The 24,435-nt window shown below is 36.2% G+C and overlaps 1 protein-coding gene across 5 annotated transcripts in view; it reads left to right on the forward strand.

Moving 5' to 3' along the window:
- ADGRB3 (adhesion G protein-coupled receptor B3) overlaps window positions 1–24,435 on the forward strand; it is a 466,094-nt gene that overhangs the window by 242,716 nt on the left and 198,943 nt on the right. For all 5 annotated transcript variants that reach the window (XM_055811100.1, XM_055811097.1, XM_055811098.1 and 2 more), the window contains 2 exons: window positions 20,738–20,884; window positions 21,626–21,701. In XM_055811100.1, the coding sequence (XP_055667075.1) occupies window positions 20,738–20,884; window positions 21,626–21,701 (223 nt within the window). The remainder of the gene's footprint in view (window positions 1–20,737; window positions 20,885–21,625; window positions 21,702–24,435) is intronic.

Raw genomic sequence — 24,435 nt, forward strand, 5'->3', positions numbered from 1 at the left:
TTTTCAGTAACAATCATTTCCAATGCTCTTTTCAGTTGAGATTACATGGTTGGGATTCATTTTACTTCCTCTAAGCATCACACAGTTTGTCAAAGCCACCCAAAGCTTCTTTTATGGTCAAGACAAACTACTGCCCAGGAGCGCAATTCATACCACCTCAGACATCTAAAGTAAGGGCATAGGTTGCCTTCTGGAAGTTCTTCCACTGGCTATAAAAACAGCCCAGTCACTAGCTTAGGTTTGAATGATTCATGTCATCTAAAACAAAGAGGAGTGCTAAACTGTGAGTAAATAAAACCTGTAGACACACAGAGGTTCAGAGCTGCATGATAAAAGCAAAACAAACAAACAAACAAACAAACAAAAAACCAAACAAAAACAAACAACCAAAAAAACCATTGAGAATTGGAATTATTAGAATAGATATTTGACAACAAATTGTTAAAAAGGGACTAGACGTACGCAACTGAAAAGTGAATGAAAAGAGAAACTAGGCTGACATTTCTGTTAAATCTTGCTCACAGGAAAAGTGAAGATTCTTAACTAAACTATACATTAGCACTTTTAATTCTGAATAAACAAGAGGCCAAGGTTTTAAGAGGATTAAAATTAAAACAAGTAGATATCTATGTGGTGAATGCAGCTAGCTGTGATGAATATTATATAAAAAAATGAAGAGGTCCAAGCCATGCTTCCATGCATAAATCAGCTTCTATCTGTTATCTCTCTACTTAAAAATGGCTACTACAACACTGGTACTCTGATGAGTAATCTGACCCAGTATAGTAATTAACATAGAATTTAAGACTTCACACTGATCTGCTTAGATAAGCTGTATAAATATTGGCAGAGAGCAAAGTCTAATTTCTGCCTTCACAGACAGTCTAGGATGCCACAGGGGAGAAAATTATTTTAAAAGTGTCCATTGTTTTATGTTTTTGCATACTTTCTTGTTCCCCCTTCAATCTTCCATTCCACGTTCATATCCATGAAATTTGCACCAAAAGGTTAAATAATCCTGTAGGCTTGTGGAGTGTATCTTAAAATTTTCCAGTCCTAACTAGAGGTATGTAGGAATTTTAGTGACCAAAGGAGCTTTCAGAAGACGTACCTACTCTAGCTGTAAGACACTAGCAATGGTACACCTGAGCTAGAACTAGAAAATGAGCAAGCTGGATTTCTGTCTGTTACTGTGGGTTCATTCACCATTTCCCAAGTAAGATTTTTAGGCCTTCTAAACTGTAGATCCTGTTCATAATCTCACGAAGCCTCTCCACATTATATGACTTGTTTACATACCCTAATAGCATCTGTCTAGTCTGCTTATTGTTTGATTGTTTTTTGTCAGAGTTAGTGATGTGTATCTTAAATGCAGCACTCAAGATTCTCTCTTATATATCATAAATATCATACTAGCTTAAAGTATACCAAGGGACTGAATTTGTTTTAATGTTTGAAAGGGTCTTTTTTCTAATATATTAAAGATACAGAAAAAAAGCCACAGCATTGATAATAACTCATCAAAAAGTGTAAAGAACATGTCTGAAATTTTCAGTTTGGAAAAAACTATTTTAATAACAGCATTCACATATACTCAGAATTAGTTTGTACTGAAATTACTGCTTGTTCTGAGGCTGTGTAGTGCTAAAGCACAGTATTGTGAATTTTAAAGTGGATAATTGTGGTGAATAAAAATTCAGCTGGTAAAATTTCAACATGTTCTCCCAATAGAAAGAAAGTCATATCTGTCAGACAAATGAAAATGGAAATTCCATAGAATGACCCAAAACAGCCATACAGATTTCTCTCCTGTTTCCATCAAGTTATTCCAGAATGCCCCGTGTTTTCACAAAGAAAAATTTAAGGGTACAGCTTTCACTTTTAAGGAACCACTGTGTGGATTCCACTTGTTATTTTTAAGCAGATGATCAGGAATCATTCCTCGTGGTATATCATTGTTGATGTGCTTATATCATGTGATGTACAATACCTTTGTAATGATTAATATAATTATGGTTGATTTTGTCAAGAACAAATTTTCTCAAGGAAAAAAAATAAGTCAATGCATGTTTTGCAATGAAATGCATTCCTAATAGATAGAAAAACCAAGTCCCCTTTAATTCATAGAGCACTTATATTCTCTTCAGATTTCTACCTAGCTTTTGAATAACTAATAAAATATACACCAAGGTCAGCAATATTCAGCTAACAATTTTTTCTTTTATATTAATATGTAATTTTGCTATATATACTTTTGCCCATTTTCATTGTCTAATATTGCACTTCTTCAGATGTAGCTCATCAGTCTTTCCTGCCCCAAACCTTTACCCTGCCTGCTGAGCAGATGCTTTGTTAATGTGAAAGTGGGCATCTGTCACACTTCTTTCTTCACTCCTCAAAAACTCCTTCAACTCCCAAGATTCATACACAGCCAGTGTCACTCCACTCTCCTGTTTCTATATCCTTCATTTGCTCAAACCGTATGTAACAATCGTCTGGTCGGTAAAAGCTACCAGAAGGAACAGAGAAAAATAGACAAAAGAATAGGAAAACTACAGAGAGGTGAATTGGAATTTTTTTATACCCTTATATACTTCTGCTTCACCTATATATATATTTATATTATTTCCTTCACAGCAGCCTCAGCAATTTCTTGATCAGATCAGTATGTTGGCTTTCAGAACGCTCAAGCTTTCTCCACTGATTAAAGGAGTAAAACTGCACATATATTTTGAAGGTGTAGCTCATCACAGTGTCTGATTTAGTGCCTGTACATGATCAAGAGCTCATATTTCTTTCTCAATATCAAATAAGCTTATTAAATGATTCACATTCCCTGAAAACTTAGCTGTGAACAGTGCATAAAAGAGCAGATTTCTTCCTCTCTTTTCTAAACTGCATGCTCAGGGATCCAAAGGAAATATGGCTCTCAGTTACTTAAGATTAAAAAATTACTAATATCAGGGGAATGGCTGTATGAATCTTTAGCAAACAATCTTCATAAATATAGATAAAAATCTAACTTAATTCTATGGCTATATTCTAAGTAATAGTCATAATTCAATAGTTAGTTTTGTGTATGCAATTTATTAATTATTGTTAAAGGAAAAGTTAAATAAATTAACCGTTCAGTATTTTTAAACAGTTCTACGGGAAAATGGAATAATCTAAAGTGTTTCCCTTCACTACCTTATATTAAGTAGGATACAGTAGAGTAAAGGGTTCTAAAGAAATGGAAGCTATAAAATGTACAGATACCCAGGCTTCAGTCTAATTAAAAAAAAAAAATAAATGCCTCCAACTGAAACAGAAAGCAGTGCCTGCAGCCCATTTGTGGAAATAGCTTTTAACAGCATTTAAGTATATGTGTCTTAGATTCTTACATAATTTCTAAATTTCTACCTCTGTAAACTCTTTTCTGAATCATTCTGTTTATAGGCCCCTTCCTACATGAACAATTAAAAGCTGATGTTTTCTAAAGGAATCATCCAGTTTATGACAGGCCATTTTTAGGCAGGTGCACTTAAGTGTTGCCCTGAGAAATGAATTATCTGAGTTTGTTTACTTCTTTGCCTTGGACAGCTGCATCTTAAGGTGACTTCCAACAATTTCTAAGTAGAATGAGGCTTAAGGGGATAGAAATTAAGAGTCTCTGGAGACAGCTTTGAGTTAATGGGGTAAATGCACACACAGGGAGTATTATCATTTCATAGTAAGGTAGTGCCCAAGAGGCAACAATCATATTCAGTGAAGTATAGTGTCAAGATATGCCAGACAATACAGTCCTCCTGTCAAACAGGGGAGGCACCACCAGAGTGTTACAGTCTGATAACAAGATGCAATTCTGCACGAGCAGGTGACTCATTCTGGGATTTTGTATCCCTGTAAGGCAGTCAGCATGAATGCCCAGCCAGCATCTGGTGGTACATCAGCTAGGGCTGGTCAGCTAGAGCTGGTGTGGCTAAGTATTGTAAATACCAAAGTTCACCCTCAGTTTTAATGAATTCTACAGGGTTGTGTTACTCACTACTGAAAACAAAAGCAGGAAAATTAAATAGAATTAAAGTAAACCCCCACAAAATATAAATAGGAGTAAACCCAAGGAATTTCAGCTAGTAAAAATGAGCAAAAGGCAGTGGAAGCAGACTGATTTCCTGTCTGAGACTCTGGAGTCAACAGGCAATATTACGTACAAAGACTTGAGACAGCTATTAACTCTGCATGTTACTTGCAGTGTGTCAGAGATAGGTCTATTACCCAAAACACAGCTCTGTTATGAATGTGGAGGTAGCATAGTTTATACCAAGCTAAGGATGTAACATACCAGCTGCCAAAGTTTGTTTTCATTTTTGGGGTTTTCAAGGGAGGGGGGAATAAATAATATAAAAAAGCGCAAACACTCAAACAGAACACCAAAACCAAAACTTAAACAAACCAAAACACCAACAAAAAAATCCCACAAACAAACAAAAACCAGAAAAGGGGTCAAAAAACTTTTACCCAGAATATTAGACAAATCAGCCTGCTGTGTTGAAAAACTACATGATTTCCTCAGTGGTGACCCTAGGTTTTCATTCCAAATAGCAGTACAGATCTGCCTCTTTCAAACCACATAGCCTGAAATTAACGTAACAATTGAGCTAACAAACTGAATAAGCATTTTTCATTTTTAAAGATAGTTTCATGAAGGTGATAGTGGGTTATTAATATCAGAGAATAGTATTTTTATGGTAAATAATTATTTTGGCACTGGAGCTATAAGATATTTCTGAGATCAAACTTCAAAGCCGTGTAAACATACAGATATAATTGTTGTGCCTGTGTAATTTTTATATTTTTTTTTTATATGGAGAGTTGGACTTCAGTATGCAGACCAAAGATACTATGTACGTCTCTGCAGTTCTGTTCAGATGAGATTGTATTATGGTAACAGAGCTAACGGTGTCAGCAAGATAGTTTAAAGTATCTCAAAGGATCCAAGTACTGGGTTTGCTGAAATCAAGAACAGGGTCTGAAAGCTATGAATTATCTTTTGTGCTTTGTGATTTCTGAACCCATTTCTTGGGTTTTGGTTTGCTTTCCCTTGACTTCAACTGTGAGTTTTAGGACCCTATTTGCTGCTCTGGCTCAAGGCTGAGATAGAGAGTCTTTGATAAGGTTTGTGATACAAATCAGAGGATCATTCTACTGCGGATTTTTAACAATATAGTTTGGGAAATGGTCTTATAGGAAAGATGTTTTCTCTCATTACATGAATGACTTTTCCTATAATCTGTAGTTCAAAGCTTATGCTGTCCTTTAAAGATTATTATTTTGTGGAATTCTTTTGTCTACCTTCTAAGGTCTTCCATTTTTAGTGCCAATTACATTAGCTAATAGTTAGCGGTGTTAGTTACATGTCATTTTTTGTAATACATTGCTATTAAAATCTTATGGCCTCATACTGTCTTCCATGGAGTATCATAAAAGAAGGTAGATTTCCAGTACATCTATGGGAAAATAGCATATTAGTATAGTAATTTCTCCAGAAAATCATGTCTCCGGTCCTGTTGTAGCATAGCTAGAATGTGAGCTGATCTGAAAAGCAAATACTTAGAAATCCATTCATATGGGTATAAATTGTGCCCTTTGGTGAAACATTTTTCTTTCCTATATTGGCACCAAAATCTCATCTCCAATAAAGCAGAGGAATGAAAACAGAGTGGTCTGCCCAAGGGGAAGAAACTGAGGGACAGTCATCAGGATGATTGGATCTTCAGGGACTGGCAGTCAGGCAGGCTGCTACATCTGCACGTACAAGATTTTCCTGTTTCTGAGGGAACATTTATCAAGAATAAAGCAAGCTTATCCCCTCCTTTCTCATTTTTACCTCAAGAGGGTACAATATGTTCATAAAGATTAAAGGGAATGTCTCGTTTTGCCATTAGGTATCTCAGATTGTTCATTGCAGAAGCATAGAATGAATGCTTTCAATGCTCGTTTAGCTTTGAAAATTGCATCACTATCTAGGCAATGAAAAATAATGGTCTCCATTCACAGCCAACAACGCACAAAGAAAAGTTAATTTCTACAAAATGACTGCCATTTAACTTTGCCAAATTGAACTTATACATGTTTCTTGGATGAAAAGTTCCACTACTGGAAAACACGTCTGGTGATTTTATACCACATCACCTATGTTACATTCCTGGTTGTACTTAGAAATAATTTTCAGAAGTTAAAATTATAGATTTCAGATAAACTGAAATCATAAAGACTGCACATCAATAGGGTAAGACATTAAAATATGGCACTAGTTCATCTACTTAGAAGTGGTATTCAACAGCAAAGCTCAGAGAAGTTTGAAGTGTTTATGTTTGTACTGTTTACCATTTTATTCTGCAAGACATTAGAGGGGGTTTGCTAAATATGTATTTGTTCTTTGAATGTACCTGAAGCATGCATTTAGGAATTTTCTTTTAAAGCTTAGAAAACAAGGAGTCAAGTAATGCTGTATGGCCATTTTTCCTTCATGTAGGCATTTGTTAGAATATTTTCTTCTGTTCATAGTTGGGTTAATCCTTCCATTATCTAACATCATATTTGTTGGCTTTTTAATATATGGTTTGAGGGAGACTGTCTAGTGAGTCACATGTGTGCTTTTTATGGATTTTTCTTTCTTATGGCTATAATTTCTATTGATAGCACCAGCTGCTGGATCCAAATTTTTACCTGTCACTCAGCATTCTCTATGTTCACATTAATCGGCACTGTCACTGGTTTTAGTAATTTTTAGTAAAGACTCTTCTAGCTGTAGCTGAGTGTGAAATGGAATTATTAGACCTGCAGGGTTTTTTAGGTATTTTTTAGATATTTTTTTTTTAGATTTAGTGCTTCACTGGAAAAAAGCCAAACATTCCATTAAAACAGCTTAATTAAAGTTATGTTACCTTGTCCATAACTTATGGACAGTTATCACAGGTTGTCTGATAAGCTAAGAATTGCTAAATTGCCAAAACACTATTTTGTTTCTTCGCAGCATTTGAACCTCTTCAAGGTAAAAAACATTAGGACTCAGTGTGTATATTACCATCATTCATGTTGAAATAGTTTCATTTAGCAGAAATATCTAAATAGGTAGGATTTTTTTCATTCAGATGAAGTCTATAGTGTATTGAGGTTTGTACTAAAGGAGAAAATTATTCTGTACTTGGTGGCTAGGGTTTTCTCAGGACTGTAAGGAAAGCAAGGTCAATTTACTGTTCCAGTGAGGTTTCTTTGTTCTTAGTTTAACCATTTGGGCCCAGGCTGAATTAAATCTATTACAGAAAGAACTAAAAATGAAGGAAGGCATAATACAAAAATTCCACAAATATAGCCTAAATATAATAGATAATTATTAAAAAGACCAAGGGATTATTTATAAAACCATAGTTACAGGTTTTGTTTAAGGACTTCTGTCACCCTCTTCTCCTGTCTTTATGTAATTTCCAATCATATATACCTCTGTTGAATAATATTTGTTTATTCCTATTAATGTGATTAAATTAGCTGTTTCACTTAACTGCTTTTACTTCTTGTATTGCTATGCTAAATTCTCATCAATTCCTTTTTTAATGTTTAGTGAATGTTGGTGTAAGTTTGGGGAAAAAAATTATACTATGTCTGATTAACTTCTTGCTCCAAGCAGTGCAATCAGTACGTTGTCTCAGCACATGCACTGAAAGTCTCATTTGCTGAATGATGACACTGAGCACCTTTTGAAAATACTTCGCTACCATTCAGATGTCCCTTTGCAATAAATATAGTGTAACTGTAGAACTCAAATATTTAAATCATCAAGATATAATTAATAGCCACAGCTCATATCAAATATGCTTGATTATGCTGTCTACATCTGTACTTCTACAAAAAAGTTACTGCTTTGAAATATTATCAAATAACTGAGCATTCTTACACTGACCCTTAACTTTGTTCCTCTTTCATTGAGTTTAGAAATTGATATGAATGTTTGCCACCAGAGTGCAGTTAGTTTGGTTTCCAATAAAGCACCATTTAGATGTTTTGGGATTAGGGGCAGAAAACCCATTTAGTACATCAAAAATATTCTATAAAAGCAATAACACTGTAAAAACTACACAGAACAAAGAGGGGGGAATAACTGAAAGGAAAAAAGGCATTTTTTTTCCCAGCATCGTGCAAGATACTGTTTGTTGGGTATCGATGCTATAATCAGGATATGGTGGCAAAAAAAGGATAATGTAAAATAGCACTTTTTATCGTCCAGTTCTCCAGGGAATGATTTGTACTAGGAAAGCCACCTTGTCTGTGAATTATGATCTGTAAGTGGTCAAATACTATTAGAAGGCAAGAAATATATTATTTCTGGCTTTCTCCTAGATCTGACTGTGGACATAATGACGGTTATCCCAAATATGGCATGGCAGTAATAGCAAAACTGTACTTGGTTGTAGAATACTTAATGATGAATGATTTTGAAAGACTAAAAGCATAGATTATTTTTAACAGAATTTGCAGAGATTTTCAGTAAATAAATAGCTTCTCTGGCATATAAATTCAGTCACTCTGTGTTAGTACTTTCAGGTACAGGAAATTAATTGAAGGAATTGTGTTGTCTTTTTGCATCCCAAAAAACTATAGTTTAATAGAAAACAACAATTCCATCCCTGCTTATTTCCATATTTCACATTCATGATATTCTATTTAAAAAGATTTCACAATTTGTAATGAAATAATGTGTGAAAACAGTCTGGAGTAAACTCTTCCTTTCTGCTTTATCTTATAGATATAGATGTGTTTTATGGAGTATTCCACATTGTAGAATTGTATTTTAACTTTATAGAGCTTCTACCTACTGGCAGTATTTCCAGGAAATAAGGGATAGTTAGCCAAAGCATTATAGTTTCAGCTTGGGGGATGCCTATTCTGAATATGTATTTCATAACCATACTGCATTGAACAGAACAAGAAATTAAAGAAGTAACAATAGCAATAAAACCAAAATTTGTATTGGAATAACTGTAGCAGAAAATAGGTTGCAGATCGGATGTAGTGCCAAAGAGACAGAAGAGTCATAGCAGGTATATATGTTAGTAATGCAAAAGTTGCAGAGCCAGTCATGGTTATGACACCTTTTGATGGCATCTGTCATGCCTCAGGAAAACCAGAGATGTCTTATTCACAGTAGTTTCTACAGATTAGCTGTCCAAAGTGGTAGTTCTCTCCTGCATGTAGAGGAAAAACGGAAGGCACTGTAAGAGCACCTGAAAAGCTGGTCTGAATCTGAATAGACTTTTTAAGAATGTGAAGCCTATCTGCTGTAGGTATAATGCTATGGTATATCTTGAATTAAATACTTTGACCAGATTCTGTGATTAGTTTTGGCACTGAGCTCAGGAGTAATGTGCTTGCATTTTATGTACTCACTCACAGGCAAGGGTTAATCCACTATTCCTAAAAAGCAGTTTAATCTCAGTATGCAATATATAGAAAATTCAGATGATAGAATGACAGATTCATAGAATCATAGAATCATTTAGGTTGGAAAAGACCTTTAAGATCATCAAGTCCAACCATAAACCCAGGAATTCCAAGTCCATGACTAAACCATGTCACCAAGCGCCCCATCTACGCATTTTTAAGATATCTCCAGGGATGGTGATTCCACCACTTCCCTGGGTAGCCTGTTACAATGCTTCACCAACCTTTCAGTGATTTTTTTTTTCCATAACATCCAATCTAAAACTCCCCTGACACAAATTGAGGCCGTTTCCTCTTGTCCTGTAGCTTGTTACTTGGGAGAAGAGACTGACACCCACCTCACTACAATGTCCTTTTAGGTAGTTGTAGAGAGCAATAAGCCCCCCCCTCAGCCTCCTCCTCTCCAGACTAAACAACCCCAGTTCCCTCAGTTGCTCATCATAACACCTGTGCTCCAGACCCTTCCCCAGCCCCGCTGCCCGTCTCTGGACACGCTCCAGCACCTCAGTGTCCCTCTTGGAGTGAGGGCCCAAAACTGAACCCAGGATTCGAGGTGCGGCCTCACCAGCGCCAAGTGCAGGGGACAATCACTGCCCTGGTCCTGCTGGCCACACTGTTTCTGATACAAGCCAGGATGCTCTTGGCCTTCTTGGCCACCTGGGCACTTGGCCACACTGCTGGCTCGTGTTCAGCTGGCTTTTGACCAGCATCCCCAGGTCCTTTTCTGCAAGGCAGCTTTGCAGCCACTCTTCCCTGAGCCTGTATGTTGCATGGGGTTATTGGGACCCAAGTGCAGGACCTGACACATGATTTTTTTAAATCCTGGGAAGGCAACACAAGCAACCCTAATAAGGCATCCCTATCCTTCTCTGTCAACTGCATTCAAAATTAATGGTCATGTAAGGCACCTGAATTCAAACAAGGGAAACAATAATGATATAACGTTTGACTTAGTTGACTAGTTGGCTGTTGGTTTTCATTCCTTTCTTAGCTGCTTGGATCTTTTTGATTCCTCCTCCCACAGCCTTGATAAATATGAAAAGTCTCTTATTTGAGGGGAGTGGGAGGGAAGAAGCAGTGGATGCTGGAGATGGGATGACCAGAATTGGATAACAAGAGCTGAGCACAAGGTCTGCATGCCATAGTGATTCATGTGATTGTGTTATAGCAGCTTATAATAACCAAGCCCTGTCATTCTTTATAGTCCCAGTTTTCTAGTTAGATATTTTTTAAACCATCTCCTCATTGTGCAGTTGTTTTATTGAAATGACCATAGTAACTCTTGAGATATTTCTCCTGAGTTATTAAAGTTAATTTAGAATTCAACAATGTGAGCACGTAAATCAAACTCAGCCTAATTAGTATTACTTACTACTTATATTGGATAGTGTCTATATGTCCCACTGAGGTAGTGAGTTTTTGTTGTGCCATGCATGATGTAAACAATCTAAATAAAGTATGTGTGCATTATCCTGACAATTAGATATCACAGTGCCCCAAGACGTTTTACAATCCCTTAAGCAAATCTTAATCCACTTTATCTCCTCCATGGAGATCATTCAAGATGAATTAGAGATGCCTCCAGAAAACAAAGACCTGGTTATGAATTCCTGTGAGGACAGTTAGAATCATGGCTTGAACATGAAGCTGAGACACAGGAGACCTGTGTTTCTAACAGTTCTTTTTCACATTTTCTGCATGACTCTGCTCAAGCCTGTCTTAAAGGCATTAACCATGTAGACATTGTAGCACCTGCTTATGAAGTGCTGGTTCAGAGAGAAGCAAGAGTGGGCTGTTCTATGAGGGAAACCAGGAGACAGCAGGACATGCACAGTGGCCTTGCTGGAAAAGTCAAGGTCCCACAGCACTCAAACGAAATGAGCAGAGGAGGTCTGTGACGATAGCCAGGCCCAGCTAATATTTCAGATCACTAGACGAATCCATAGTGATGAGGCAGAGCTGACATCAAGCCAGGAAGTCAAGTCACAGTGTCAGGATCAGGATTTGGTCCAGTGGTCTCCAGGCAAGCCCATAGTGAAAAAGCAGCTCCAAGGCTGCTTGACCTTGATTCCAAATCTGCAGGTCAAGGTTAAAAAAACCAAAGTACATAGCTTACACAAACAAAGCTGATTCAGCTTAAGTGTAGCTCCTGAGTGAAGGGGCACGGACCCCCACTTCTCACAGCCCTTTTCACAGTAGTCTGATCGAAGTTACACATTTGCATTATCAGAGCTGATTTTGAGCACCAGCAGCTAAAGCTGTAGAGGTATGTGTGTGATGGGGGTGCACCGGCTTATGGCACCTTGGTACTTAGTTGAACACAAAACTCAGAATGGAAGATACCCACTAGAGAAATGATTTGATACCCACTAGAGAAATGACCAGGAAATGCTACGCTTATGACTGAATTCTTTCTGTCTCCTAAGTTAGTAAAGAAATTAGTAAAGCACTAATTTGAGACACCTCTCAGTTATCTGGCATGAATTAAGCAAATCTGCCTTTCTTCTGAACCCTTGGCTTATGTGTTGTGTCTGTTGTCAAATGAGTATTCAAATAGAGTTTTAGTCCTCCTTTCCTCCTAGATAGCTGAAGGTTTTGATGGTGATAGCCTTGAATCCTAATGGATATTCTCATCCAAAGTGAGGAACGTATGATTTATAATTCCTTCAGATGGGGATCGCCTCTTCAGAGGGGGAGGTAATCACACTAAGACCTTCCTAATCCAAGTGCTAAAAACATTAGTTCAGTAGTCTAACAGGCAGTGTTAGACCAGCAATGCTTTCTCTGACTTGACCAGCTTTTAAAGAAGAAAGCAACTGCAGATGCATTTAATGAGGGAACCAGTCTGATCAGTAAAGCTGACCAGTATAGCTACAGGCTTGAGCATTTTGAGGATCTTGCTTGCTGCTTTGTCTGATATCTCAGTCTTAATGGAGCTGAAGTATAAAGGCACTGAGATGCTCTGATTGGATCATTTCTGGGAAGGCATATGGAGAAATTTGTACATGCCTGGTGAAGTGCTGTAAAAATGAGGGCTACCTGCAAGCATTTCTTCCATATCTACTGTTTTGAAGGATACGGGTTTTGATCAGGCTGTACTTAAGTATTACTAGCCACTTCCATACTATTATTGGTCTGAGATTCTATGCCAGAGTAATTTACAGTTCTCTCAGTTTTAATTTGCTCATAGTTGTATCTGAAAGTTCTTCAAGTTGCCATTTTGTATGATTTAAAAAGCTGTTCAATAATAAAATGTAATAGAGATGTTTCTAGTCTGCTACAAAATATTGTGATTAGAAACATATATGGATTCACATTGTGGCTTTTCTACATCAAATCTTCTATCTCCATGCATGAGATTTCACTTCTCGTATCACCTTTCAATATCCTGCATAACTTAGTTCACATCTTTCTAGATTTCTGAATTATAGGATTCAGTTGCCATTTCCCTAGAGGCAAAGACAATGGCCATCTTTCCTTTGCTTCAATTTTCTGCTTCTGGGAAGCAATCATTCTACCCTTGCTCATCATCTCCCCAAGCAATGTAATGTTGAGACAATATTTTTAAAAAACCCCTGCTAATGATTTTCATGTCTGTTTGCCTCCTTACTGATCTCTTGTTCTCTGGCAATTCCTGTCTATCTTTTAAGTAGTTCTTAGTGGATATCTAATCATCAGTAAACGTGATAAATATACAAATTATACCTCTTTCTCAGCTTTTCTTCCTTCTCCCTTTCTCTGGTGACAGCTTCATCATCATTCCCACCTTCTGAGCTTGCTACCTTAAAATCAGCTTCAGCTTCACTCTCTTTTTCTCTCATTATGAGCTAGAATCACCAGCACAGACACTTTTGCCAGTCACTTTAGTGATTGAAAAATGGTTTCTGCAGCTTCCCAGCACAGTCGATCTTAAATAGTGTTGCAGGTGGCCTTGCCTCCTCAGTATTACCATGGTTTTCACCATTGTGTATGTAACATTAAAAGTCATGCACTTAAATGCCAACTCTTTCTATCTCCTGCATCAGCCTCCATCTCGCTTTATGCCATGTCTTTCTTTTCCTTGAGAAGTGCTTTATGACAAGGCAAAGGTGGCTAAGGGAACACTTAATCTTAGTAGCATGAACACACAGTAATACTAAGAGGAATGGAAAAAAAAAATCTCTCAGAAACTCACAGTACCTTGGATGTGGCTCTGGGTCTCTTTGGCTGTTCATGTCTTCATCTTCAATATAAATCCCAGAAGATGGAGTTGTCTTCCAGTTAATGAAGTACAACTTCATACCGTGTTTTGCTCAAAGGATTTTTCTGAATAACCACGTATTTCGGAAACCATTCCATTGTATCATGGAAACACATTTTTTTCTGACTGCTCATTAAAAAATTGTTTACATTTTGACTAGATCAATTGGGTTTTCTTAAAACTTGTGATTCAGATTTGCAAATTTACAAGTTATTTTTTTCTTTATATTCATATTGGCCAGCTGCAAATAGCTGTATTCATCTTACAGAATGCAATAATGTAAGTATATAGAAACAATGATTAAAAATTATAAAAATGCTAAGATTATTATATTTTCGCCTAGGGGGACCTGCTGATAGGACATTTGGTGCATGGACAAATTCTGTGATGCTACAGCCATTTCTATACACTAACTCTTTCTCAGGGACTAAATTTAAATAGTTTCCATATTTTTTTTTTAGAAAGATTCTATTATCCATAACAACAATTCTTAATGCTCTAATTAACATTTGAGCTTTTAATTTTTTGTTTTCCATTTTTATTCCCATTCCTAGAACAAGGAAAATTTGGAAAAAGAATTGTAATATTATGCTTCACCTATTTTAATTTTATCAAGTTAGATTTTTTATCATAACAAATGTGCAGTCAGAAACCTCTCAAGAGAATGCATATGTCTATGTGATTTTTTATGAGTCTTTGAAATTAGTATATTCCTGAGTTGTTCCTAAAATACAGAACTTGGTACTGAACAACAAAAGTACACAAGACCAAGAAGAAACACTTGCCTGCTCCATATAAATTATTATTTTTTTAATTATGTAAGTACCAGAAGATATCTGAGTGTTTATTAAATGCATCCTGATCATTGTCTGAAGCCATGCTCCTTTCTAACTTCCTAAATATTATACGAGTCGTATTATTGATATGGCAGCATATTACTGTCTTCTGTTACAGGCTTTTGGAAGCATATTAAAACATCATACAATTATGTGACTGCTCATGTCTTTACTTATTCTTCACATTGTTTAGAGCACTGCAGCAGCCTGCAAGCTCAAAATACAGATGAGTTCATTATTTCCTCTAAGGTGCTTTTTACTAATAAATGTATTATTTTGCAACAAAAAAGGTAATGGGTACCTCTCTTCCCCATTGCATTTTCTATGGAGTACAGAAGGGAATTATTCAGAGATCACTGTTAAGGTAGCTTGTTGAGTAACCTAAAGCATTATCCTTCACCTTCAAGCAGCGAGCCCATTTAAGGCACAATTTGCTTGACACCAAAGGAAGGACTCATGCATAACTCATGCCTGATTAGTGAAAGTATCTATGAAACACCTACTGCTTCTGCCTACACCAATACTGTGTCTTGCTGCCCAAAACTTTAATAATCAGAAGGTAGCTGTTACGGGCTGTTGAGTTACAGGGATGCAAGTGCACAGCAGGATTCTAGGGACATCCCTCTCATCTCCCATGGAGCAGTAGGGCATAACAGGGTTCTAATTTAAGAAGACATCATTTCTGTGTTGGTAGTCCTAAGAAGTAGTATATCTGTTCAGTTGTAATTTCTTAGGAGCTTTTTTCTACCTATTTTCTGACAATTGTTCAATGTTGGTTCAGTGTGAAGAGATTTCATGAGTATTACTAGTAGAGGGAAAAGTACCTGGTTGATCTTATGCTCATATAAGAGGATATCACTTCACCACAGTCCTTCTGTTACATATAATCTTGTGAGTGGTAAAGAGGTGGATTTATCCATGTACTGATAGAAGAATTTTAAAGATCATCAGGCCTGTTCAGATGCAGAGTTCCATAGCAAATCTGGAGGTCCACAAATTGGTCTCCTTGAAAAGGGGATATCACCATTTGTGTTTAACACAAATTGTCTTTTAAATGATGGGTTTAAGTGGGTAGAGCAAATCTGTTATGAATATCATCTCTAGCATGTCCATCTGGCCATTTGATGATGAGCCAGGCAAGACTTTGTTCCCTGTGTATCCAACATGAGCTGACAAATAAGCTTATTTATTCTACAGAAGACCAAAAGTTTTACTGTTAGAGTCAACAGAATAATTCTAATATGTATAAATGTGATTCTAGTTGGGTTTTCTTAACACAGATGTTTGCAGAAATACTCAGTATTCTTAATTTTAACACAAAAATCCTTTCATATTCTTTATTCTGAACACTTGTAGCAATGGCAGTTCTATTCATGACTATTTTACCCAGAAATAAATTTAGCACTACTAGAGTTCTGTTTAGTCCATGAGCAAACATCCAGTCATTTTTTCTGTCATGCCTTGCAGTGAATCTGATTTCCTGTTCTAAGGTGATTAATATTATTCAAGGGGCTGATTCTGAAATGTTGCCAATTTTTTTTGAACATGAGAGGCTAATGGTTGCATAATAAAGGGAAGGTGATGATGACTCATGCCACTTATTTGGTTGCTTTATCTTTTATTATTTAGCAATCCAGATCAGTCAAACAGCTACTGGAAGTTGCACTACGCAGCTTATAACTCATTTAGGGTTATAGGGATCATAACAACACATTTCAGCTTTTCTATTCTAGGCCATAATCTACAAGGGCTAGCATACAAGAACTACACAATATTTTTTTTCACTCAGAATTTTCTTGACACATTAATTAACCATTTCTGTGCAGCTCCAAATAAACCACTTAAATATCATTCACATATTACTGTGTGTAATCAGGTCATTTGGATAGTCACGGAAAATTCTCCATTCCTATCAGCTTAGAGTTCATCAGTTCCAAAGATATTTTATTTTACTCAAGTAAGAACAGTTAGCAGTTTCCAATTACGAAATTTTCAGTAGAGTAGTATTGAACAGGTTGTCTGCAACTGCAGCATGGAAATGAAATAAAGGCAAAAGGAGATGCATTTGTAAAGGATATTAAAATGAATCCATTAGGGGTCAAAGCAATCACTAAATTGATTAGACTAGACTACTTAAGTAGATTTTTCTGAATCAATAATTATTATGGAGTCATCAAATATGTATGGGTTCTGATGTGTAGTTGAGCCACTGTCTTGTAATTCATACCAATGTGCATCAAAAAAAAGCTTAAAGAATTCTAAAAAGAAGGGCTTTTTCTCCTGTGTTCCAGCTTAGAACTGGGTAAAGTTTTCTTCCATCTTGAGCATATAAATTCCACCTGCAAGATTCAGAAGAATAATGGTGCTGTGTTTTTGAAGAAATAAAGATTATATTCTACCTCCTGCATTCTTCAAATGTTGAATACAGTCAAGTACCATGGATGAGATTCCTTTTTCTACTTTTTTCTTCTTCTTTTTTTTTTTTTTAATCTTTGGGAATCTCTTTAAAATTGAAAGTATATATCTCTTTAAAATTGAAAGTATATAGGAGGCTCAAAAAGAGAGGCTGTCCAGAGAATGAAAGAATGCAATGTATTCTGCACCCTAAACATGTTTAACATGTTTCTCTACAATGAAACTTTCCAAATTTTTTTCTGCCAAAAGCCTTTTTTATTATTATTATTGTTAGCAATACCTAGAATATCACTGGAACTGCCATAATACAAATAAACAGAAAAGAAAATTTTCCATCTAGGAAAGTTTCAATTAATTGTGTCTACATAGAACAGGGCACATCCAAACTATGAGTGATCTGAGGAGTGACCATGCTGGTTACTTGTCAGTATTATGTCTTCAGCATAAATATTCCAAGAACATGTAGTCAGATTGGAATAGAAAAATGTACTACAGCAATAGCTCAAATATGGTTTTAACTGAGACCATAAAACTTGCTGTATTTGGTGTCCATGGGAAGCTTTATATTTTAAATTCCTTAATTTAAAATGGCACGTGCAGATTTTCTTCAACTTCTGCTTAGATCAATCTTGGTTTAGTTTTTCTTTATCTTTTTCTTTTCATCTTTCTTTTCCACTTTACAATCTGATTTTTATTAATATTCTCATTGACTGTTTTTCCAGTATTATGCAACTTCTGTGTGTGTATAAATAGCAAGAATACTTCTGCCATAGTGCCTGTAAATATCCTCATTGGCTAGTTTTCTGCATCACAAGTTCAGAATGTGATGTTTTGGTAGGGTAATTAAAAAAAATTAAAAAATGCAACTTTCGTTTTTCCCTTCTGCAGCAATTGCAGAACTGTTGAGTTCCAGTATTTGGAGCATTATTTTCTAATACAAACTTAACATAAGAATACAACAAAGTACAAAGTGAATGACAAGTCATTCTGTTATTATCTGTGTGTAAGAAACTGACATTTGAGCTTCTGACATGTGAATGACCCAGCACCTGAATTATACACATTCTCCTCTAAAAGGCCTGCTGATTTTCGTGCTCACAATAAATAACTATTTCATAACACAGATGTAAACTAAGTTAGGGAGTAACAAAGCCACATTTCACAATGGAAATACAGCTTGTCCTGCTCCAAGCTCATTGAAAGGAGTTGTAGACTAATAATTAATATGTATATTAGATTTTTTACCAAAAAAATACGGTTCACAGTGGCACTAAAGAGGTGGGAACAGTTTTACATGTCCACCTGGCCATGCTTATGGGCTGAACTAGTTGCCTCCAGTCAGATTCCATTAAATTATCTTACACCATCAAACATCAGTGCCATGTTGGACATTATAGGCACATCCTCTTGGAATCATTCAGCAAAGTGACTAAAGAAGGACCTAATAATCTGTGCGAAGCTGTAAGAGGCAGACTTTGCAGGATATAGATCAAGAATTTTGGCAAATTGTTTCAACTATTGGTCTATATGTGCTCTGTACTCACTTTGTCTATGCAGAGATCCAAAATCTTCTGTGAATTTTTTTTTTTAAATAAATAAATAAAATATTGCTTGACTGTGAATAGAAGAAAAGTTTGTCTCCACCATGTATGAGAATATATAGAATCATGAAATCATAGAATCATTTAGGTTGGAAAAGACCTTTAAGATCTTTGAGTCCAACCATAAACCTAACACAGCCCAATAAATAAATATGTTTATAATCATTGCATATAAGCCATAAGTCAAATGTTTAGTTTTTATATTTAGGTTTTGTGTTATCCATCACCTAAATATTAACCAATATTTCTGAAACTTTGGTTCTAAGTAGTGCTTAGGTACCACGATGAATGACCCTATTTAAAATACAGAGATAGACAGAGTCCAGAGATGTACTGTCCTAGACTCTCACCATTTATCCAGTCCTAAAGTGTTTTTTTGTTTTGCAGAGTGAATTCCATTGAATAACATTGATTTCCTATTTCAATAAAGGGAACTGTCGTCCAAAACGTGCATGAAACATTAAAGCTCTTCTAGCTAATTAGATAGATAGGTAGATACAGAGATGAATACTGTGCATTTAAAAAAAAAACAACAATATTGTCTTATACAGGTTATATTTAATTTTGAAAACTAAATAACTGTGGGTTTAATTTTATTTATGTGGTAAATAAAATAAAAATCTTTCTACATTTTAAGAACTATGGAAAAATATCCATTTTTAAAATGTTAATGTATTCCTGTATAACCATTGATTGCACGTGTAAACATGCAATCCATTTTATGCCCCAATAATTCTGAAACACCTGAACGCCTCTCCCTCCACATATCACCTGAAAATTCACAAGGCTAAGCATCCCCTTAAGGTCTGGGAATGTGTTTGCCAATTTCAGCCCAGAGGGGATTGTAACTAGCATTGTAAAGCCCTGATGATAGTTTTATAATGAAACCCTGAAATAACCTCAAGTACCACCTCACTAATGTGATTCTATAATACATAACCAGTCTAATTTGAAACTAAAAGTCAGTTATCAAGGAATACATTTGTAGAGTTAACATTGTTAGCCTGTTAATTTTCCTCTTCTCATGGATTTGAATTACAGTTTCCTTTCAAATAAAATCCAGTGATGAGACACCTAATGGTTTTCTGCTTTAATTTTTCTGTTCTGATTGCTTTTACAGCTGTCCCCCATTGTCTTTATATTTAGCCCCCTTGCAGAATCCTTGCAGCAGAATCATTATGCAGATCAAAGTATAGTCCTGATGTCCAAACTCTTCCAACTACATTAGCCTCTTCATAAATTGATTAGGAAGAGCCTTGCACAGGAAATGGCTATCAACATGGCTTACATTAAGAATGGAGCTGGCGCTCCAGGCGTGTTATCATCTCTCTGAGTGTACTTGCAGCCCTGTCAGTTCCTTAAAAGTAGTGTGAGTCTTAGCAGACACTAAGAGTGTTGCCGTGGAGTCATACTTAGATTTCACAGCAAAGATGAAAGTGATTTCCAGATAATAGTTGAGTTAGAAAACAGAGAAAATAAGAATGAGTAAACAAAAGTCCAAACTGCCTATTATTAGATTTGATACCTATTTCTTCTGCCTTTCTATGTCTGTTACAGATATAATACTGATCTTGTTTGGGGGGTTGGGGGGTTTTTAGATGGAAAAAAAAATAATAATTCAGAATTGAAATTATTCTTTCAAGGAAAAGAAATCAAGTGCTATACCATATTACTCTCATATGTGTGGAAACAATGAAGTCTTCTAATATCTGAATCTCCTTAATGGGTCTGTCTTGAAATTGTGCCTGTATAGGGGATAAAAGCTCTGTTATTGCTTCATTAGCCTGTATCTAGCAGTTATGTTTCCCAAAGCAACTTGCAGTATCCTCTTCCTTTCATTGTCACATTTGATCATTTTAGTATTTGCTGTGAAGACATGACAATGTCCTTAGTGTAAATTTCAGGGTATAAACCAGTACATTCAATAATCCTCGTTAAGAAACTTAATCAGAATCTAGCTGACAAATTATATGCCACACAATTAATCCATAGTACAAGTGCATAATAAACAGAAGATTACACTTTCTCTGCCAGCTAATGTCCTATAAATTCCTGCTTTTCTTGAAATGTATTATTAAAATTTTGTTATTGCTATACTGTTATTATTGTATGATGCTTTAAAGTATGAAACAATTTTTTTTTTATTTTGTGATTTCTTTTACTAGTGGCTAGCATTCAGAAGCTTCCTGCTGCATCTGTTTTAACTGACATCAATTTCCCTATGAAAGGAAGAAAAGGAATGGTTGATTGGGCACGAAACTCAGAAGACAGGGTTGTCATTCCAAAAAATATCTTCACCCCTATGTCAACAGGTAAAAAAGCATATCAGCATGTTAATTTTGTATTAGCTTTAAGAAGGGAACTCAGTCTTTGTCTCATAGGACCACTGTATGATATAAAGTGGTTATTTTATCCATCTTCAAAAGAAATCCAGTACCCACAGCTTATCCCAGAGGGAAATGATGGGGCTTAGCATCTTGAACAAAAATGCTACAGAAATCGTAGACATTTTTTTCTGTGCCAAAGAGCTTAGTTATTGTGTACAGGATTGCACCTGTGGTGTTATGAAGTAACCTGAAGTGCAGTTCTGCTGAATCCCCTGAAAGTGTTCCACTCCAGCAGACTGGGCCATTCGAACAGGTCACCTAGCTTTTACCAGATGATGCTCAGCAGGCACATTACCCTGGATTCAGGTACAATTCACAAATACCATTGCAGTGTAGATATCTGACATTAGAGAATTTACTTGCTAGGCATTAAGGTCTAAAGACAGTCTTTGAGAATGCTTAATTATAAAGGTAAATGAAATAGCATGGATGTCAGCACACAATGATGGATTTTTTGAAAATATGATTTTCACTGGTTTAAATCTTTTGATATATTCCTGACAGCGCTACATCTTTATGACAGCCTTCCAGGATATAATTCAAAATTATGATGGTTTATTTAGAATAAAATTTCTACTAGAAAGATAAATGGTATTCACAGGTTTTTATGCTGATCAAAGCTTGTGAAGGAGAGTTTAAAAATCTTTTTCTTCTTGCTCTTTTCAGAACTAGATGAATCAACTGTATTTGTACTTGGAGCAGTGCTATACAAAAATTTAGAACTCATTTTGCCCACTTTGAGGTAAGAAATTTCATAAATAAAGCATGAATTAAGCTATTTTGGGATCATAACTACACTACATGTCAGGATAAAAGAAGAAAACCAAGACTATTTGCATATTAGTATTGTTTTTTTTCCCCCTGTTATTTAAAATATGTATGTGTATATGTGTCTCCTTCATGCATAGTCATTTATATGATGGAAATAGCCTTTTTATCAAATTGGTTTAATAAATATTTCACATAATCTATATGAATTACAGAAATATTTGATTAGACGTATGCACACTGAGGTACATTAGTGCTCAGGCCATTTATGCTTGTGCTTCAAACTACTTTGTCCAGTTAGTAAAAGTGATCTAATAATGGCATCATAACCTGATGTACTAAGGTTGTCTACTCTACTTCTACAGAAGTCTCTAGTAATGGTTTTTCAAGTACGTTTTCAGTGCAAGTTGTGTTCATAAGGGACAGCAGAGCTATAGAGGGGATCCATTGTAGGTACAAGACATGCATGTGCTTGAACAGCTGTGGCATGTCAGTTATGAGGGCCATACACCTACATAAAGACATGGGAGGGTCTCTTGTTTCACTTTTTTCTTTCTGTACTTGATAACAGACAATTTTCAAATAAACATTTCACCCCCTCTTCTCAAATTACTGGTTAAGATCATTTCATGGTTCATTAATACTATCTTATTTCACATGATCCTGGGCACCATTTGTTTTCTAATGTCCTTTTACAGTACAAGAAATGGTTGCAGATTGTGTCACAACAGCTGCTAATGAATTCACAATAATTAGAAAGGATAGTAATTAGGAAGCCCCCATATCACAGTTCCCTGCTCTATTTAACCAAAACTTCAGGATTTGAAACAAAGGATGAAAAACCAGCAGAATTTTGCCAAAATCCACTTGAAAACAAAAAAGACTCCATCCTAAGGAAAAAAAAAAACAAAACCAACCAAAACTTACTAGTAAAGTTGCAATGTGCTGTGCAGTGAGTAGCTGCAATGCTGGGGACACAAATCTCTCTGAGGTAAAGCACAATTTGAACAGTGATGTCCTGGCAGGACACCTGGAGGCCTGGGAAGTGCTGGTGAGAGCTGTCCATGCTTAAGACATTGTATAAATGGCATCTCAACCACTTCTGAAACGTCAGTAAACACTTTCCATTTGTGTGCCAGTTCCTGAAATAAGCCAGGAAGTAAGACATGTTTGTGAGAGACATCTTTTCTCCTATATTCAAAGAAACAGATCCAAATAGCTGCTGTACTCAGTATTTTTGGCAGATTTAGAGACAATCTGCCAATCCTAGGAAAGTATTGAGGTGGCCATGTACCTTTCAGACCTTTATATTGTAAATCACAGTCTATGATCATGCCTTTCCAGCTCTTTCCAGCTTTCAATTTATAGAAAATAAGCATGAACCTTAAATGCTGTATATTTGCTTATATGAAAAGCCTTTCAGGGCTTTTATTTAATCCATTAAAAAAGTAAGATTAATAGACCTCTCTAGATTTCTCCTAGAATCAGTAACGTCCTAAGTAGCAGGAATAGGGGCAGAAAAGGGGCATAAAATTACAGCAATTTAAGTACTGTGGACTACGAGAAAGCGCATCTTGGTTCTGAAATTTTTTGCTTTTATCTATTCTTCTTTCAGCTGGTTACTGATTTACACAGCAAATTTGACCATTTCTCTGTACAATTCAGTTCGCAGATAGGTTTTGTGAGCTTCTAAAGTGAAATGGTCTAATAGTCTATGTATACCTATTCATAAAGGAAGCCTTTAGAAATTCAAATACGAAGATATCCCACTTTGCCTCTCTGAATAGGTTCAGTATGATTTGACTCCAATTCTCAGCTGCCCAAGAAGGGGAAATGAGCACTATTAGTTTCTCTTAAGTTTTTGAATAGGGAATAGAAGTCAATATTAATCTGTGATATAAAAATATAACACATATTCCCAGATATGTCTAGCCTCTTCTTTGTTCAGAGAATAGCACCTCAGCCCTCCCTGAAGTTCTTTAATATTTATAATGAAGTTATACTGAAACTTTTATAGTTTACGTCTCTGATGTCATCAGAAAGTGTTCATGCTGAATTTCTTTGCCCATGTTAGATATATTCAAAATTTGATCTCATGCCCTTAGAATACTACCTCAGTGGCACAATTTCAGACTGATTTAATAGATTCATAAAATCATTGAACTGTTGAGTTGGAAGGGACTGTCCAAGATCACCTAGTTCCAACCCCCTGCCATGGGCAGGGACATCTTCCACTATATCAGGTTGCTCAAAGCCTGGTCCAACCTGGCCTTGAACACTTACAACGATGGGACCTCTGGGCAACCTGTTCTAGTGTCTCACCACCCTCGTAAAAAGTTTCTTCCTTATGTTTACTCTAACTCTACCCTCTTTCAGTTTAAAACCATTGTACCTTGTCCTGTGACTACAGGCCTTCGTAAAATGCCTTTTTCTGTCTTATAAGCCCCCTTTAAGCATTGAAAGCCAGCAGTAAGGTGTTCCTTTCTCCAGGCAACAATGCCATGTCTCTCAGTCTTTCTTCATAGGAAAGATGGTCCAGCCTCTGATCATGTTCACGACCTCCTCTGCACAGGTCCCTGCCTTTCTTGTACTGGGGACCCCACAGCTGGATGCAGTACTCCAAGTGGGATCTTGTAAGAGCATAGTAGAGAGGGAGAATCGCCTCCCTCAACCTGCTGACCACACTTCTTTTGATGCAGCCCAGGAAA

The sequence above is a fragment of the Falco peregrinus genome, chromosome 7 (assembly GCF_023634155.1).
Source record: "Falco peregrinus isolate bFalPer1 chromosome 7, bFalPer1.pri, whole genome shotgun sequence".
In the NCBI taxonomy this organism is placed as follows: Eukaryota; Metazoa; Chordata; class Aves; order Falconiformes; family Falconidae; genus Falco; species Falco peregrinus.